Source organism: Castor canadensis, chromosome 9 (assembly GCF_047511655.1).
Source record: "Castor canadensis chromosome 9, mCasCan1.hap1v2, whole genome shotgun sequence".
NCBI classification, from domain to species: domain Eukaryota; kingdom Metazoa; phylum Chordata; class Mammalia; order Rodentia; family Castoridae; genus Castor; species Castor canadensis.
The window spans coordinates 123,226,546-123,247,303 of NC_133394.1; the positions used below are offsets into that span (position 1 = coordinate 123,226,546).

General features: G+C 39.1%; 1 protein-coding gene across 4 annotated transcripts in view; it reads left to right on the top strand.

Moving 5' to 3' along the window:
• Positions 1-13,506: 13,506 nt before the first annotated feature.
• Positions 13,507-20,758, top strand: part of Rfc1 (replication factor C subunit 1) — an 84,442-nt gene continuing 77,190 nt past the window's right edge. For all 4 annotated transcript variants that reach the window (XR_012435830.1, XM_074042446.1, XM_074042447.1 and 1 more), the window contains exon 1: positions 13,507-13,650. Coding sequence is in view for 3 of the 4 variants with exons in the window: in XM_074042446.1 (XP_073898547.1) it covers positions 13,648-13,650 (3 nt within the window). In the remaining variant the exon portion in view is untranslated. The remainder of the gene's footprint in view (positions 13,651-20,758) is intronic.

A 20,758-nucleotide genomic window follows, 5' to 3' on the forward strand; every position in this document is an offset into this window, starting at 1 on the left:
CAAGACATTACAAAAATCATGACCCATCTAAGAATTATCTTAGTAAATGTTACTTATTTTCCGAGAATTATAAAAAGGTATGCACAGATTTGAAAGAAGACTTGGATAAGAGATATAGCACTTTCTGAGCCGGGTGCTGGTGACTCACACCTGTAATCCTAGCTACTTGGGAGGCTGAGATGGAAGGACCAAGGTTCAAGGCCAGCCCCTGCAAATAGTTTGCAAGACCTGATCTCAAAAATACATGGGCACCGGTGGCTCATGCCTGTAATCCTAACTACTCAGGAAGCAGAGATCAGGAGGAGCATGGTTCAAAGCCAGCCCAGGCAAATAGTTTAAGAGACCCTATCTCAAAAAAAAAACCCAGCACACATGAAAAAAAAGACTGATGGAGTGACTCAAGGTATAAACCCTGACTTCAAATCCTAGTACCACAAAAAGAAAAGAAATATAGTACTTTCTGGGTCAAACACTGGGCACTTTCCAACTTAATTCATAAATTTAGTGCACTTTTCACCCCAACTCTCTAATCCCAAATTTTTGTTCAGTAAAATTATTAAGGTTCACTTGAAGAATAAAATAGATAATGATTATATGTGTGAAGAGGGCTGGTGGAATGGTTCAAGTGGTAGACTGTCTGTCTTACAAGCATGAAGCCCTGAATTCAAACCTCAAGACTGTCAAAAAAAAAAAAAAAAGAAAGAAAAGTCTGAAAAAGAAAATAGTATCAGGGTGCTGGTGGCTCATGCCTGTAATCTTAGCTAGTTAGGAGGCTGAGACTGGGAGGATCATAGTTCAAGGCCAATTCAGGCAAACAGTTTGTGAGATCCTACCTCCAAAATAACCAGAGCAAAAGTGGACTGGAGCTCGGCCCCAGTGGCTCATATCTGTAATCCTAGCTACTCAGGAGGCAGAGATTAGGAGGCTCCCAATTCCAAGCCAGTCCAGGCTTTGAACAGGGCAAATAGTTCACAGGACCCTATCTCGAAAAACCCAACACAAGAAAAGGACTGATGGAATGACTCTAGTTGTAAGACTAATTGCCAAGCAAGCATGAAAGGCCCTGAGTTCAAACCCCAGTCCCACCACAAAAAGAGAGAATAAAAGAAAAACAGTGAAGTCCTAGAATATGTTCAGATATAAAGACAAGAAACCATAACAATTTAAACAGCATGAGTCTGGAATAAGAATTAACAGAAAGAAATGTACAGAATCTCTAGATTCAAAATAACCTTTAACAAGGCTATGCATGGGGGTACATGCCTGTAATCCCAGCACTGGGAGGTGATGGCAGGAGGACTGTGAGTTTGAGGTCACTTATAGACCCTGCCTCAATTAAAACAAAACCCCAACCAAATATTTGGGGTATTTGAAGTATCTATTATATATCAGTCAGACAGAATGATTAATGTTTGTTCTCTGGAGCCAGACTACCTGAGTTTAAATATAGTTGTGGGACCTGGGACAAGTTATATAAACTGTTTGCATCACAGTTTTCTCTTAAGTAAGAAAAAGCATTATTATAATAATAGATACTTTATGGATTATCTCGAGGATCAAATTCTTACTACATCTAGGGCACTTAGACAGAGACTGACACATAGTAGGTTCTTGCCTTGTAGCCCAGGCTAGCCTCCAACTGAAATATTCCTGCCTCAGCCTCCCACGTGAGTAAATATTATTTTCACGTGAAAGGGAAGGAATTCAAGAAGCGACACCAAGATTTAGCATAGAAGACCCTGCTCTAGGTCAGTTTCAGCTTTTTCTTCTTCTTTTTTTTAATTTGGTGGTATTGGGGTTTGAACTCAGGGCCCCACACTTGCTAGGTAGGCACTCTTACTGCCTGAGCCATTCTGCAAGCCCCATGTTGAGTGTTTTTGAGATAGGGTCTCTACCACAAACCTCCTGATCTCTGCCTCCTCATGTAGCTAAGATTACAGGAGAGAGCCACAGGGGCCTGACTCATGTCTGTTTTTTAAAACCCTGTCAACCTTTTCTAGAAAACCTTTGGGATTCCAAATTTGATTGGATTTAGATGGATCTCTGTTGTGCCTCCCTGGCAGCCATGCTTTTTCTCTTATTACACTTATTGCACAATGAATCAATAAAACGCACGATAAATTTATCTGTATCCTTTGTTTGACTATAAACTCCTCTCTCCCTCTCTCTTGTTTTCTCTCTAAGAAAAGAAAGCAGTTGCTGGCAGAGATGGCGAGTGTCTGTAGTCCCATCTAGTCAGGAGGCTGAGGCAGGAGAATTGCTTGAGCCTAGGGTTTCAGCCTGGGCAACAGCAAGATCCCGATCTCCACACACACACACACACACACACACACACACACACACACAAACAGAGCAAATTAAAAAAAAATGGCCAGCATGCTGGCACATACCTATAATCCCAGCACTCCAGAGAACTGAGACAGGAGAATTATGAATTTGAGGTCAGCTTGAGATCTTATCTCAAAAATAAAAACAAACAAAAACCCAGGAATTCTGATTGTTTTGTTTCTGGGGCCTAACTCAGTGCTTGACTTATAGTAGTCACTAAAATATAGGTTGAATGAATGATTGTACCTATGATACACTATGCACCCCTTCCTACCACCACCTTTATCTTTATCATCTAATTCTTTAGTACTTTTTCTCCTCCACTAGGTTAAAAGAATTTCTCTCTTTTTTTAGTCTCTTTTTTCTTTTTTCAGCAGTACTGGGGTTTAAACTCAGGGCTTCACACTTGCTAGGTAGGTGCTCTACCACTTGAGTCACTCCTCCAGCCCTGAAAGAATATCTCTCATCAAAATTTTTATTACTATTTAAGAATGCTTAATCATTGTCAGTTGAGTAAAGAGAGTTGATACAATTAATTCACCATTTATAAAAATTTAAATATACCAATTTAGATCCTTACAAATATATTTAATTAAAAAATATATAGTTTGCTGGGTGCTGGTGGCTCACACCTATAACCCTAGCTACTCAGGAGGCAGAGATCAGGAGGATCATGGTTTAAAACCAGCCCAGGAAAATAGTTTGTAAGACTCTATCTCAAAAAATCCCATCCTTAAAAAGAGACAGTGGAGTGGCTCCAGGTGTTGCCCCTGAGTTCAAATCCCAGTACCACACACACACACACAATATATATATATATATGTATGACTGGACTGGTTTAGTGGCTCAAGTGGTAGAGCACTTATGTAGAAAGCAGGAGGCCCTGAATTAAACCCTGCAGTACTGAAAAAAAAATACAGACACACACATGGAAATGGTTAAGATGGTAAATTTCATATGTCATATTATATACATTTTACCACAATTAAAAATATATAGCCACAGAAAACTAAAGGAAAACAGAAGCATTAAATTATATATATATATATAGTTTATATGTAACTATATAATAATATTTACATTTGATGATAAATGCAATCAAAATATATGAAAGTTTTAAAGATTGGAATTATTTATGATGGAAGGAAATTAAAAATGAAGGTCCATGTGTACATGAATAATTATCTAAAGTATTGGATATCCCTTTGGTGACATTTAGAGTTATTAACTTTTTTTTTTTTTTAAGATGTAACTCAGGCTGTCCTTAATCCTGTGCTCCCCCTGCCTTAGCCTTTTGAGTGCAGGGATTGCAGGTATTTGCTACCATGGCCACCACGACCTGCAGGAATCATTGACTTTTTTTTTTGTGGTTTTGAACTCAGGGCCCTGTGCTTGCCAGGCAGGTGCTCTACCACTTGAACCATAGTGACAACCCAACACTTATTAATGTTTTTAAAGAATATATAGTAACATTAAAATGTTTAAGATAGGGCCAGGGATCTAGCTCAGTGGTACAGCAGTATCTAGTATGCATGAGACCTGGATTTGATCCCCACAAACAGACAAAAAAATGCTTCAGATAAAAAAACTCTCTGAGTCATACATGGTGGTGCACTCTTATAAATCCCACCACTCAGGAGGGTGGTAGAGGTAGAAGGATTTGCAATTTGAGGCCAGTTTGGGCTACATAGTGAGTTCAAATCCAGCCTGAGCTACATAGTGAAACCCTGTCCAAAAAAAATCAAAGTCCAAGAGAGTAGCTTGGTGGTAGAATGCTTGCCTAGCGTGCACAAGGCCCTGGGCTCTATTCCCAGCACTGCAAAACAAACCACTGAAAGAATCAGGGCAATAAGTTGAATAACCACTAAGGTTACAATTCTACCCAGAATTAAAAGAAAATAGCCACATTTGATAATACTGTGTTTCGATGGTGAATGCTGAGTTATAATAACTTCCCTTCTATTGCATATTCATTTCAATTTTTAACTTTTAGTAACAAAGAATAGCATAAGGAAGAAAAAAGTCAACATTAGCATAAAAGGTTATTGATGAGAACCAACATGCTTTCTCACTAAGGCTAGGATCAAAGCAGTGATGTCTATTCTCATCATTTTTTTGTGTGTGTGGTGCTGGGTATCACACCCAGGGCCTCACGAATACTAGGCACATGCTGTACCACTGAGCTATGCCTCCAGTCTCTATTCTCATTGCTTTTATTCAACCACATTCTGGAATTCCTAGCTAAGCCAATAAGACAAGGAAAAGAAAGAAAAGATATAGACTGAGAAACAACAAATAAAAGTGCTTATCGATGGTAATGATCATCTTCATAGAAAATCCCAGAGAATCAACCAAAAAAATTCTGGCACTAGTTAGCTAGTATAAAAAGGTTGTATCCCTGGAGCGTGGCTCAAGCAGTAGAGCACCTGCTTTGCAAGTGCAAAGCCCTGAGTTCAAATCCCAGTGCCACAAAAAAAAAGAAGTACTATTTATATTAGCCTATTTACATTCTTCTCTGGATGGATCTTAAAAACAAAACAATACAAAAAAGAAATTCATATACATCTAATGAAATATGAACAGGATCTGTATGGGGAAACTATAAAACTCTGATGAAAGATAGAAAGATAATCCAGGTACATGGATAGAAAAATTAATGTTATTAAGATTTTCTCTGCAACTTGAGCTATAGATTTAATAGGATCACAGTAAAAAAAAATCACAATAAGTAATCTCCACCATTCATCTCCAAAAATTTTCATTACCCTAAACGAATAATCTATATACCTTAACAATAACTCCCCACTTCCTCCTCCTCCCAGCCCCTGGCAACCACCATTTTTCTTTATGTCTACATAAATTTGACTGCTACAGCTACCTAGCATAAGTAAACTCAGAGTACTTCTCCTTTGGTATCTAGTTTATTTCACATAGCATCATGTTTTCAAGATTAACCCATGTTGTGGCATGTGTCAGAATTTTTACTCTTTTTTTTGTTGTATGAGAAGAGCCTTGCTATGTTATCCAGGTTCAAGTGATCCTCCTGCCTCTGCCTTCTGAGTAGCTGGGACTAGCTGAGCACACAACTATGCCTGGCTCTCATTCCTTTCTATGGCTGAATATTCTGTTTTAGGCACATGCCACATTATATTTATCCATTCATCCACCCAGGAACACTTGGATTGCTTTTCACTTCGGCTGTTGGGAGTAATGTGGCAATGAACTTGGGGTACAAACAACCACTGAAGTCCCCACTTTCTTTTCCTGAGCTATCTGCCTCAGAAGTGGAGCTAGTGAACTTATGCTAATTCTGTGCTTGGTTTTTGAGGGACTGCCAGACTGCTCCCACAGTCTCACAGCTTGCTGGTCATCACGATCACCTCTTAAACTTTATTTTTAAAAATTTTAACTCTTGAACTTTTCAGGAGGTAGTTTTAAGCTGGGTGTAGTGGTACATGATTGTAATCCTAGCACTGCAGAGGCTGAGGCAGTAGGATTAAGAGTTCAAAGCTAGCCTGGACCACATAGCAAGATCATGTCTCAAAAAGACAAAAAAGATTTTGTGTATGTGTGTTTGTGTGACTGGGGTTTGAACTCAGGCTTTGTGCTTGCAAAGCAGGTGCTCTATGACTTGAGCCATGCTTCCAGTCCATTTTGCTCTGGTTATTTTGGAGATGGGGTCTTGTGAACTATTTGTCAGGGATGATCTCTAATCTCAATCCACCCAATCTCAGCCTCTCAAGTAGTTAGGATTACAAGTGTGAGACACCAGCACCCAGCTGCTTTATTCTCTTAAAGATTTATTTAGAAGAATTTCTATGTCAATAGTCAGTGGTCTAGCTTAATTTTTTTCAACAAATGCATCACATTCTATGGTATAGATGCACCATATTTTATTTAACTATTGGCTTTTCCATTACAACCAATTCAGTAATTAGCATGCTGAATGCCTAATTTTGCCATGTGAAATGTATGAGAGATTACTAAATTGGGAATGTCTAGGTGAAAGGGTGCGGCCATTTTCTGTGTTCGTGAATGTTTTCAGATGCCCCACAGACAGTCAGTATCAATTTAAGCCCTTATCGTTAGTTTCAGGGAAGCCAGCTCCCTACTCTCCTTAATATTATTACCAGCCCCTCTCATTTTTGTCAATATGGTGAGGAAAAGGTGGCATTTAATTTTTGTATTTGTGTGGATACCTCTTTGATTACAAGTGAATTTGGACACCTTTTCATATTTTATTAATCCTTTATTAATTTCTTCTATTGTGAGTTGCCTTTTTTTTGACCATACTGGGGTATGAACTCGGGGTTTCATGCTTGCTAAGCAGGTGCTCTACCACTTGAGCCATGTCTCCAGCCCCTTAGGTGTCTTTTAATCTTTGTTGTCTACTTTGCTTTTTTTGTTATCTTTTTCTAATGAACTAGGAGCTCTTTATATATATAGGGAGAGAGGGAGATATATGTACATATGTCTATATGTACATATATGTAATAAATTATTACACACATGTAACATATCTATTACACCTATGTAATAAATTATTATTGCTGGCAGCTCACCCTGTAATCCTAGCTGTTTTTCGGTGGCACTAGGGTTTGAACTCAGGGCCTCATGCTTGCTAGGCAGGTGTCTTTCTGCTTGAGCCACTCCACCAGCCCCCAATCATATTTTTATACCTAGTAACTAACATCCCCATCACCCTATTCTCTCCAGTTTCTGGAAACTATTCTATGTGATACTTCTATGAGATCACTTTATTAATCTTCTACATGTAACTGAGAACATGTGGTGCTTTCTTTCTGTGCCTACCTTATTTCACTGAATGTTCTCCAAGTTTATCCATGTTGCTGCAAATGACAGCATTTCATCCTGCTTTATAGTTGAATAATATTTTATTGTGTATATACCATACCCCCTTTTCTCCATCCATTCATCTGTTGAGGGACTCCAAGGTTGCTTCCATGTCTTGGCTATTACAAATAATTCTGGTCATGTTTTGAAGGTAGAGCCAATAGAATTTGCTGATAGTGTGTGTGTGTGTGTGTGAGAGAGAGAGAGAGAGAGAGAGAGAGAGAGAGAGAATCAAGAATTGCTTCAGAGTTTCTGATTTGGAAAAATGGAACGATGGAGGTGCCATGAGTTGAATGCAGGTTGTGAAGGAGATAAGGAGTTTACTTTTGGACATAGAACTCTGAGATATTTCTTGAACAGCCAGGTGGAGATGTGAAGTTGGAAGGCAGAAGTCTGAGGTTCATGGAACTTGGCCAGATCTCTGCCATTGTGCCAGTATCGAGAGCATAGGATGCTGTGAGATTGGAGAGATCACTAAGCAGTTAGACTAGAAAAGATCCCTGGGGCAGTAATGTGGTAAGAAGATAGGAGAATCAAGAGCAATAATGAACAACTCTGAGGTATGACTACCGAGGGAGTAAGAAAACCAGGAGACTTCAGTTGTCCTCAAAACTTCAGTGAAGAGCATGGTGCTGGTGGCTCCTGTAATCTTAGCTACTTGGGAGGCTAAGGGAGGATTGAGGTTGTAGTGGAGTTCTCGAGAATCCACTCCAAAATAACCAGGACAAAATGGACTGGAAGTGTGGTTCAAGCAGTAGAGTGCCTAAGTGCAAACCCTAGTCCCTCTTATGCACAAAAATATCTTTTTCATGTCTTTTATATTCTGACCTGTGCTCATTTGAGGAAAATTTTTTGGGATAGTGTCTCACTATGTAGGCCAGGCTGGCCTCGAACTTGTGATTCTCCTGCCTCACCCTCCCAAGAGCTAGGATTGCAAGCATGTGCCACCATGCCTGGTCCTGTAAAAATTTTTTTTTGTTCAAAACTGGGGTTTGAACTCAGTGTCTCACACTTGCTAGGCAGGTGCTCAACCACTTGAGCCACTCTGCCAGCCCTTTTAAAAAAACTTTTGAATATTTTTGAAATAGGGTCTTGAGAACTCTTTGGCTTCGAACCTTGATTCTCCAGATCTCTGCCTCCTGAGTAGTGAGGATTATAGGTGTGAGCCACCAGCACCTAGCTTTTTAAAAAGAAAGTATACAAAGAACATGCTAGTCTGTATAAATCATGGTGATAATATTCAATTATTTGAACTTTGTGACAAGAAAGATGACCTGTGAGGGCTTGCCTACCAAGCAGAAGCGCTGAATTCAAACCCCCATACCACCGCCAAAAAAAAAAAAAAAAAAAAAAGACACCAAAGGGGGAAAAAAAAAGGATGAGCTGTGAGATTTCCAGAGCAGTTCAAAATTCTTTTTGTTGCAAACATTACTGGGATATGAATGAGGATTCTGGGCATACCTTATCATAGGATGTTTTATCTATTTATTTATTTTTATTTATTTACTTATTTATTTATTTTGGTGGTACTAGAGTTTGAACTCAGGGCCTCATGCTTGCTAGGCAGGCACTCTACTACTTGAGCCACTCCACCAGCCCTGTTTACTTATTTTTGTGAACTGAGGTCTTGCTGTGTTGCCTAGGCTGCTTGTGAACTCCACGGCTCGGGAATCCTCCCATCTCAGCCTGTGGTGTATGAGATGCCAGGCACTCAGCGCTGCTCCAGTTGGGTTCTAAGGATGTAGGATTTATAATGTCCTCAGATGTGATCATTCCTACGCTAGCAATAGATTTCAAGAAAGTGATGGCAGTTTCCCTTCCTTGCTGTGCCTTATATTATTTTTACAAAATAAGAACAAAGATCCTGGAATTACTTTGACTTGTGGAGCTTGAAGAAAAAGTTTATACTAATCATAAAATCTACTACCACAGGCTGGGGGTGTGACTCAAGTGGAAGAGCAATTGCCTAGGAGGCGTGAGGCCCTGAGTTCAATTCCCAGTATTGCCAACAAAACAAAACAAAACAAAACAACCCCCCCATCCAAAACCTACATTATTATGAAATCCTGTTAGAATTCCTGTTGCTCTGTCTATACATGTATCTAAAATTGCCAATGAATATTTAAAAAAATTAATCCATAATGAGATTATATATGTAGTCAAATGTGTATGTTAATGGGAAAATTAAAATTTTTCCTATTATTTTAAATGTAAACGTTTCTTCTCACCTAAGTGAACATACAGATTTACTTGACTGAAATTTTCTATTTTTAGGATATAAAAATCACCAGGCAAGATGTGGGGGGCAGAGGGGGAAGGTGGCTAAACAATGTATACATGTGTAAGTAAATGTAAAAACAATAAAAAAAAATCATTAAAAAAAAATCACCAGGCAAGTTTATATAAATCTCCATTACTTACAGATAATCATATTAAGAGGTTAATTGGATATCACCCAAGAAGTAAGATAACTGACATAGCTAATACCTGGTCTCCTAAATTAGAATACGTGCACCTGAATGGTAATAGATTATGGTTTGAGGATGATGTTCCTAAGTGGATTACAAGGTCACCATCACTGGTGTGGGCCTGCATTATCACAAGAAGAACAAGCTGGCTACTGGAACTGTTTTCTATAAGGAAAATGTTCCAATAAACCCTGACAAAGCAGGACGTGCTAATATTTATCCAGAGGGCAGAAGGTCACATTTGTAGTTGCTCAGTGAAAATTCGATTGCTATCTGTTGATTTTTAAAAGTCTAGTGAAAGACAATGTGACTATTGTGCTTCTGAAAATGATTTCAAAGTGACTCCCAGTAAAGAGTTAATCCTATCACTTAGATTAGTTAACGAAGACAGAGGTATGGACACAGAGAATTTATTTTGACCATTTCCGTTGTTTTCTACTTACACATAGCAGTGGTTAGACTATAAAGGAAGTAAGAAAGTCATATCCTGCACTTTCCTGCTAATATGTAGTTCTTGGTCATTTCAGGATAGTGATTTCTCTCTTTGCATATGTTACGGACTGAAATTCAAGTGTTACAAGCATAATGCAAGTATTCCCATGTTTAGAAACATGTTAATAGAGATGCAAATATCAATAGTCTAACATTTAGGATAAAGAATTCTTCATGGAATGTAGACAATCTTTCCACTGATGATACATTCCTAAGGTGGGGAGGGAAGTAGATGTGACTTTTACAAATTTGGCTTTGTTGATAAAGTTTTCCCTTTTCTTTTAAGGATGAAGACAGAACCAGTGAACAGTATGTAATGAGATTCAGTTTACAATACTTAGACACATAAAATGTGTCTTTTCTGTGTTAGGACTCAAATCATTACCAAAAGAAGAAAACTTTTAAAGAAATTTTTTTAGTTTTTAGAATAGATGAAGAATGAAGGCATTCTGGAAACTCTCGTGCTTATTCAATTGTTATATTTTCTCTTACCAATCAATGGTCAGTTTTACTTATTCATTAGTTTATTGGATAAATACTTATACTAACAGGAGCTAAATTAAGGACTAAGGATCAAGGAAAATCTTTTGGTCAAAACACTTAAGAAAGCATGCAAAGAATTTTCAATAACTAATATTTTATATCAACAATAAATGACTTTACTATGCCTTTCTGAAAAACCGTCTAAAATCAACAGCCTAGATTATTGTGCTTTTGTGTATTCTCAGTTTCCCGGTGATGTGTAGTTATAGTCTTTCTACTAATCCTAATTCAAGAAACTAGTTTTGATCTCATTACCAACGAGAGGTCGAGTAGGAATGGAAGGTACACACAAGCTGGCTTTTGATTAGCTTTTGGTCTGGAAAAAATTCCAACTAGACACTATTACAGAATAGTGCCAAGTAAAGGTTAAAATCCAGATGCAGCTATTTATGTAGAAACAAACTTAATAAGAGATCGGCCTGCCTCCTTATAGACAAGTCAAAAGAACATATTTAGAAATATTTTAAGTTTTTTTTTTTTTTTTTGATACAAGGAGTTGCTATATAGCCAGGCTGGAATTCACTATGTAGCCCACGCTGGCCTTGAACTCCTAATCTTCCTACCTCTGCCTCCTAAGTGTTGAAATTATGGATGTGCACCACTATGCTGGCATTTTTAGGACTCTTAAAAATGTCTCTGCTGTGGAAAACAAATGGGTATCATATTTTACCATAAACACATAGTGATCTTTTGTTTTCCTTTGTGGGCTAAAATACAAAGTATCAGAGTGAAGGGATCATTGCAATCCCTAGGGTTAAAATTTTGTAAACATCCTTTCACCCAGAATAAAATTAAACCTCTTTGCTGGGGCCTAAGGCTCAGTAAGATCTCTATCTTCCCCTCTGCCCAACTTAATCTCTTATCACTTCCACTTATTCATTGAATCTTAGTTGTAAAAGTGGCTTTCTTGTTCCTTGCATGTGTTTATCTTATTTTTGTATCAGGAGGTTTATGCTGGCTATTCCCTTAACATTCATGTCTCAGATCAATGTTCCCTTCTTAGGGGTATTGACGACATTCCTAAATTCTCCCCCCATGTTATCCTCTATACCATTATACTTATTTCTTTTTTTCGTATTGGGGTTTGAACTCAGGGCCTATACCTTGAGCCACTCCACCAGCCTTCCTTTTTGTGTGTTGGATTTTGTCGAGATAGGGTCTCTTGAACTATTTGCCTGGGCTGGCTTGACCTGTGATCCTCCTGATCTCTTCCTCCTGAGTAGCTAGGATTATAGGCGTGAGCCACTGGCACCTGGCTTTTTCACTTCTGCCTCCTTCTCTCCCGTCTTTTTTTTTTTGATAGGGTCTCAATATGTAGCCCAGGCCTCCTTTGAATTCACAATCCAGCTTGCTGGGATCAGGAGGTTGAGGCAGGAAGATCAAGATACCATGTCAGCCTAGGCTATAACCAAAGACCAAACCAAACAAACAACACCCCCAACTCATTATTGCCTTGCTTATGTGTCAGAAATGTTCTGTAACTACCCTATGCAGTGGTACAATTACCCTTATTTTACAGAGGAGGAAACTGAGGCACAGTAACTTGCGTATGGTCATAAAACTGACATGTAGCGGGGCTGGGAACCTACCATGTTGGGGACCCAGGCAGTGGGGCCCTGGTCCTAGGTAACAGTGATTTATTTATTGTATGTAAAAAATTTCACTGAGTGAAATTTTCCTTGTTTGTAAATTATAATAGTAGTGAGTGTGTGTGTGTGTGTGTGTGTGTTTGTGTGTGTGTGTATATGACTTAAAGTAGGAACAGTCCAAAACTGCATGCCTGACATGTTACAATAGGCATTTAATGAATCCAAGCTCTTGTATTCCGGAAAGCTTTTACTATCTTTTCAAGGTAAAGATACCAGCGTCAGGAAGGATAAGACCCAACAGGGGGTGGGTGGAAAAAGAATTGAAAGTCTAGGGCCAAAGTCGATATTGCTCACTACTCTTTGATGGTCTTACGTGTTTTCTTAAAACTGTATGGAAATGTTACCTTCTGTGACACAATGCATTCTATTAATATAAAACTTGTTGGTTGGGTGAGGTAGGACATGCCTAATCTCAGCCGTCAGGAGGCTGAAGCAGGAGGATCACGAGTTCTACATAGCAAGAGCTTTGTCTCATAAAACAAACAAACACAAACAACAACAATAAAAAAAAGCTGTGTACATGTGAGACGTGTTTCCCAAGCTGGCCTTGAACTCCTGACCCTCCTGGGATGCCACGTGGCGCGGGTCACGTGGTCCTTGATGGCCTTCTGCACACCCCTGCTCTGAGGGGGTTCAGCAGGGCAGCACAGGCCTGGGGATGAGGGGTCCAGCCCTAGCCTGGCAGGTTTGCAACGAAGCTTAACTTGTTTGGCCTTCATATTTTATAAAATGGAGTGAGGTGGTGAGCAGATGATTTTATTAAAGTCCTTTCTGCTCTGGGGTTGTTTAATATAAAGGGACACTTTAGCCTGGTGGTCTTCAAAGAGTGGGCTCCTCTTACCCAACTCAATGGCTCAAACATTAAAAGATCAGGGCAAATACTGCTCGGTGGAAGCGGGTTCCGAGCAGATGTTAATTCCCGTGACTTGAATATACGCCGAGAACGCTGACCATTCGGCGGGTGGCCGTAACACCTCGTGAGCGCGCGCCCCGCAGCTGTGTAACCCGGACACCCGCCTCCCGAGGACACCCAGCTCAGTTCCCCAATCGCGCGTCCCCGCCAAAACCGCAGGCCGCCAACCCACGCGCCGAGCGCGATCCCGCGATCCCTCGCGAGGGCAGCGGCGCACCTCCCGCCTCCGGGCGGGGCCGAGGGGGAGCGCGCGCCTGCTGACGTCATCGCCGCGCGCCACCGCCTCCGCTTCTGCCACTTCGCGGGAGAAGTTGTTGGCGCCAATGGGTTCAGAGCACTGATAACGGATTCCCCAGCCAGCCGGCCGGCCTGCCCACCTGCTTCTCGGTCCTGGGCTGCGATGGTGAGCGCCTGGGGAAGGCCGTGCAGTTGGGAGCGGGTGGCTGGGGAACTCGGCGGGCCGGGCGTGGACCGGGCGCTCGTGTTGTGCGGGTGGGGGAGAACGGCGGCCGCTGCCCCTTAGGGGAAGCGGGGTCCCTGGCCGTGGGCGCAACACGTCCCTGGGAGCGCGCGCCCCGGCTCTGTGGGGCTGCGGTGCTCAGAGGCTGGGGTGCTACGCGGCACTTACCCCTCCCCCTCCTGGGGGAAGGGAGGAAGGAAGAGTCACGATGATTTTTAAACTCAGCATTGAAGTTGTTACCCTGTTCGTCGTGGTCCTCAACATCACTGAGAGTGCTTTCGAAAGCGCTTCTTTCAAGTTTTGGCAAAGTTTGTCACAAACTTTTTTTAAGAAGAATTTGTCTCAGCAAATTTGTGTTTAGCTTCTCGAAACGCTCATCTCAGCCGTTTTGAGACGGAAGATGTTTGATTTCATTTAGATTAGTTCATATCAGTTAAATGGATAACAGTTCACCAGGAAAAAGAAAATAAAGCTAGTAGAAACAGCTGCTCAGTGTTTGACAGCTGTCATCTCTTATCACCTGATGTTTAAAAAATAATCTTTAGAATTCCCCGCCCCCCCAAAAAAATCAGTGCATAATTCTGTATAAAGAACATTCAAACATTGGAAGTGAAATAACAGCTGGTATGACGATGGATACAGTTACATGTTTAAAATATTTTTCAAGTAAAGGACAAACTGAAGATATTGTGTTAAAACAGAAGATACTTAACAATCAGATACAATTTTTTCAATCATTCTTCAGCTTGTCAGAATGCCAGCATTGTAGGGGAAGAGTTTGATGCTAAACTGGGAAATTTTGTAGCCTTTTGTGTTTCTTCTCAAAAAGGATAAAATGATAGTAACCAACCTGGACCAGTCATCTTCAGGTCAACACCTTCAGGGTTGCTTTAAATGCCTTTACTCATTTCCACCCATAGCAACCCAGTACTATGGGTAGTTAAAGGCACTTTTTGAAACAGTCTGTCATACAATTAATAGATGGTTGAACTAGGAGTAAAACCTAGGGGTTTCTTACTACTGCATTATACTGTTTCCCTAAAATGACCATCATTACATTTTACAGTTTAGGCACTGTAGTGTGTGGAAAGTTGATGACACTTGGAGTCTTGAGGGTGAAGAATGGGGCAGTGTCTTAGTTTGATAGTTTATAGTTATGTGTGTTAGTATAGTTTAATAATTATATGGTCATGGGCAAGTAAATTGACTTTAATCTCTTTTAGTCTCTTTTTCCTTACTTGGAGGGTTGGGGGAATAGTAACTTCCTTAAATGATTGTTTTCAGAATTAAGATAATACATGCACAGCTTCCATTCTGGAAGATGACACATAGTAGGCATTATACACTACAACTTCTATTCTCAAGAAATAATTGATGACTTGTGTTCTCAGAAAGGACCCCATGGAAAGTTACATAGATTTTATGGGGTATTCATTTTAGATGCCTCTGATGGCCAGGTGTGGGGACTTTTAATTTTGCTTCTTTTTTTTCTGCAGTACACCTATTTAATGGTGCAGATGAAAAACCTCTTTGTAGAAAAGAAATGGTCAAATTGGTCAGTTTGGGAGAGGTGTGGTAGCACAGAACTGTCATCCTAGCACTCAGAAGGCAGAGTCAGGAGGATCTTGAGTTTGAGGCCAGCATGAGCCAGAGTGAGTTCCAGGACAGCCTGAGCTACATAGAGACCCTGTCTCAAAACCAAAACCAAAACAAAAGGTTAGTTTTATTATTTTTTAAATGGGAAAATATTCTAGAAAGTAGATAATAATTTTGTATTAGGATTTAATGTAGTCTTCAGTCTCTAGTACAAAAAAGTCTAGCAAAACCCAAGACTGTACTTCTTTTTTTTTTTCCTTTTTCTTTTATTATTCATATGTGCATACAAGGCTTGGTTCATTTCTCCCCCCTGCCCCCACCCCCTCCCTTACCACCCATTCCGCCCCCTCCCTCTCCTCCCCCCAATACCCAGCAGAAACTATTTTGCCCTTATTTCTAATTTTGTTGTAGAGGGAGTATAAGCAATAATAGAAAGGAACAAGGGTTTTTGCTGGTTGAGATAAGGATAGCTATACAGGGCATTGACTCACATTGATTTCCTGTGCGTTGGTGTTACCTTCTAGGTTAATTCTTCTTGAACTAACCTTTTCTCTAGTACCTGTTCCCCTTTTCCTATTGGCCTCAGTTGCTTTTAAGGTATCTGCTTTAGTTTCTCTGCGTTGAGGGCAACAAATGCTAGCTAATTTTTTAGGTAAGACTATACTTCTATTTTACACGTGTTTACAAACATTTGTGTTTAAGTTGTATTATAGGACATTAGTTCTTCTGTTGGGCTCATAGTTACCTCTGACAAATGTAGTAAGTTGTATGCAAATTTTCTACCCAGAGAAATGCATATAGGCAGGGAACCCAGCATTTTAGGGGATTCGTCTGTTTTAAGCCAATCCATAGACAAAAGGTTAACAACTCTTGCCCTTGCATTTTTTCCCAAATATTTTCCAATCAGAAGTTGTCAATAGCTGGTTTTAGTGGTGATGCACACCCGTAAATCCCAGTACTTGGAGGCTGAGGTGGGAAGATGGTAAGTTTGAGGCTAGCCTGGGCTGTAGGGTAAGATCCTGTCTCAAAAGAACAAACAAAGTTATCAGTAAAGGAATACAATACTGTATCCTCATGATGGAATACTGTATCTACACTAGAAAAGTAAGAAGACTTTATACTCTGACATGAAACAATTGCTAGGATATAAAATCTTTCTGAAAAGGTATCCAGGGCACTAACTAACATTTGTTGCCTTCAGAGATGGAAAATACAGGTCGGAAACATATTATTTGTTGCTGCATTTTGTTTTTTGAGATGGGGGTCTTGCTTTGTTGCCTAGATTGTCCTCAAATTTGAGATCCTCCTGCCCCAGCCTCTTGAGTAGCTGGGATTATAGACGTGAACTACCATGCCTGGCTTGACTTTTTTTTTTTTTTTTTTGCAGCACTGGGGTTTGAACTCAAGGCCTTGTTCTTGCTGGGCAGGCATTCTACCACTTGAGCCATGTCCCCAGCCCATACTTAAATATTGAACTATGTGAATATATTATCTATTAAGAGAATAGAAGTGAAAATTTAAAATGCATAAAAAAGAAGCCATGTAAACAATTTGGATTGCTAAGAGGTTTAATTCCTCAAAATGTGAATAAAACCTGAGAGGTGTCATTTTTTAAAATGAATTCAGTGTATCTAATTAATTGGCTAGTATAATTCTTGAAAATATGTAGAAGGTTGAACTGAATGTATTAAACTTGAGGGACAGCCTATTTGAAGAGCTGTCAGGTTAGAGGTCCAAGTTTATTCTTTTGCATATGGTTATATAGTTGTCCTGGTATCATTTTTTAAGACTATTCATTCCTCCATTCAATTATCTTGACACCCTTGTCAAAAATCAGTTAACTATAAATGTGAGTTTGTTTTATTTTTTCTGGATTCATTAAGTTCTGTTCTGTTGGTCTGTATGTCTATTCTAATTCTGTTACATACTTTCTTACTTTGGCTTTATAATAATTTTAAAATCAAGAAGTATGAGTCTTCCAATATTGGTCTTTTTCGAGATTGTTTTGGCTATTCCTGTCTCTTGAATTTCCGTATGAATTTTATATTAATTAGTTAATTTTCATTGCTGGGGATTGAACCAAAGGCCTTAATGTGTGCTAGGCAGGCCCTCTACCTCTGAGCAGTAGCCCCAGCTCTTCCATATGTGTTTTAGGATCAGCAAAATTAGATTTTGATAGGGAATGTGTTTGGGGAGTGTTGCCATCTTAATGATATTAAGTCTTCTGGTCCATGAGCATATGACATCTTTCTTTAATTTTTTGTGTGTGTGTATGTATATATGTGTATGTATATATATATATATGTGTGTGTGTATATATATATATATGTATATATATGTTGCATATTTTTTTTTTTTTGATGAAACTGTGGTTTGAACTCAGGACTTTGCACTTCAAAGTAGGTGCTCTATTGCTTGAGTTACATGTCCATTCTTATTTTGGTATGGTTATTTTGGAGGTGGGGGTCTTGCAAACTATTTGGGCTGGCTTCGAACTTTGATTCTCCCAACATCAGCCTCCCAAGTAGCTAGGATTATAGGGTAAGCAGCCACTGGTGTCTGAATTTAGGTCTTTAATTTTTTAGATGTTTCATGACTATGAATTTTATAGTTCTATTGTTAAATAAATTCCTAAATGATTTATTCTTTTTTTGTTTTGGCAGTACTGGGACTTGAACTCAGGGCATTGTGCTTGTGAAGTAGGTGCTTTACCACTTGATCCATGCCTTCACTCCAAATTTTTCTTTTAACACATTTTATTAGCACATATTAGTTGTACAGCGTAGTTTCGTTGTCATATTTCCATATATGCTTGCACTGTGCCTTTGTTAGATTCATTCCCTCCATCATTCTCCCTCTACTTAAAATAATCTCAACAAATTTAATTGTTCTTAGGGGAAAAGCCTTCTAAGAGCTTACTTGTTGCTTCCAAAGTACAAGGCCTTAATATAATTTAAAACATTTTAAAAATTATCTCATAATTTTTCTCTACTGTGCTGCCACCAGCTTACATCCTTGTATATTTTAGATAGAAATACAGTTTTGCATTTTACTGTTTTTTAAGATAAAAGATTCTTATATTTGCATAGATCTTGTGAAGTGTGTTAGTGATAATTAACTTCTGCTTGTGAATTTGCTGGGCTATATAAAGATGTTAAACAGGAATATTTATATTTATTTGATATCCTCAAAATAGAGAAGTAAAACCAGCATATAATGTTTGGCAACCACTCTGCAGAGTGCTGTGGTGGTTATTTTGCATAAAATCCTGTACTCTTCAAAGATAAATGGAACAGATTGACATAATTTGCTTTCTCTTCACATTTTTCACAGGCAAATATAACCTGTGTGTTGATTGAGTCTATTAGCAGTGCAAAAAAGCAATTAGAGCTGTTTGGTTATATTTCAAAGTAAATATATATCAGCTTTTATTCTTTTACCTTCTCAGACTATGATCGCTCATATCTGTGGGTTTAGGAAGGTTTATTGCAAAAAAGAATTTTTTTTTTTCAGTTAGGCACTGGTGGCTCATGTTTGTAATCCTAGCTACTCAAGAGGCAGAGATCAGGAGGATCACGGTTAGAAGCCAGCTGAGGCACATAATGCTTAAGACCCTATCTTAAAAAAACCCATCACACACAAAAAAAGGGTTGGAGGAGTGGCTCAAGTAGTAGAGCACCTGCCTAGCAAGCATGAGGCCCTGAATTCAATCAGTGCTGCCAAAAAAAAAAAAAATTGTTTTCATTTGTAATCATATTAATAGATTTGAAACCAACTGGCCAAGTTGAAGACATCTTGATACAGATTAAAGATTTAAAAAAAGTGCCTGTTATTTGTCTTTTTGTGTTGGGTATTTTTGAGATAGGGTCTCTTGAACTATTTTCCAGGGCTGTCTTTGAACTCCGATCTTCCTGATCTCTGCCTTCTGAGTAGCTAGGATTACAGGGGTGAGCCAATTGCACCTGGCTAATTTTTTTTCCTTGAGTGCCTGGCAAACTTGGTACTTTGTTTTGGCATATGTGTATTAAACGTTGTACTTGGACTCCTTGACACAAAATGCTTCTCTCTAATGATGTTGTAGAATTGTTATGCCTTTAAGCAGGAAAATGAGAAAGGTTTTTGTTTTTTGCTTAAGAGTATCTTAAATTTCAAAACTCTCTGGCATTTTCAGTTTTCTAATTTGTGAACTGGGTTAATAACTTAATAGATTTGGTAGGTGGATATTTTAAAGGTTGTAAATCATTGGATGCTACAGAATAAATCCCATGTAAGGTTTTGTTGAATAAATGAAGTCCTGAATGAGGGAGAAGACAGAAATATTTCGGAGAAAGGTTTAGCACCAGGATTAGATGGGAACCATAGGGAGGAGGAATGATAGTGGCCATGTTTTTGCTTTGGGTGGGTGGTGCTGAAGCTGAGCATGGGGACGATGTGGGAATATGTGAAGACAGGGAATAAAAGGAGAGAACCAAGTGCCAGCAGATCAGCTTAGGTTTGTGCATTATGGGTGGAGGTGTCTTTGGGCGTTTGGACAGAGATACACCTGTCAGACTGTTAGCCACTGTGGGTATGGAACTCAGAAGAGGTATGGAGTGGAGATTTGGAAGGTAACAATGTATGATTAAGTTGTCCTGAGGTAAAGTGGGTGTTTGTGAGCTCATACAGGATGAGTGTGTGAACCCAAAGTTTTAAGGTTGGAATTCAGATATGCTTCTAGGGTAAACTCCTAAAATTTCATACAAAGTGTTGTTCTGTCTTATTTTTTTGCAGTATTGGGGATCAAATCTAGGGTCTTGCACATCCTAGTCAAGTCCTCTACTTCTGAGCAATAATATTATTCCCCCAGTCCTGCATGGGAGAGGTTTGTGTTCATGTTTGTTTTTGTATGTTTCTTTTTGTTTGTTGGCAGTACTGAGTTTTGAACTCAGGCCCTCTGGCTTGCTAGGCAGGTACTCTATCAATTGAGCCATACCCCAGCCCTGTTTTTATACATTTCTGTGAAAAAAAAAAAAACTTAGATCTATGAAAGAATAAAAACTGCTGGTACATTGAGAGAAACACCCTTTGTTTTGTTTCCGTGGCACACATTTTGACATACTTTAATAAATGGGTAACCTGTTATTGACAGCTTCTTTCAGTAGCATGTAAGCTACACAAGGGTAGGAGCCTCTGTTGTGTGTGGCACATGGTACATTTTCAGTAAATATAGGATGAATGAATAAGTACAAATAAACTTTGTATTTCTAATAGGAAATCAATGAAAAAGTTAAACTTGCTAGTATGAAAAATATTTTCTCTAGTCCTTTTTGCCTGACTTTACATCTAAACTAAGAAAACATTTTATGATAATAAAGTAGCCTAGAGAAATACACTGTTTTACTATATTATAGGTCTACTTTTGGTTTGAACTTAATTTTTATGGTCATTCAAATAGTTTGTTTCCTTTTTTTTTTGG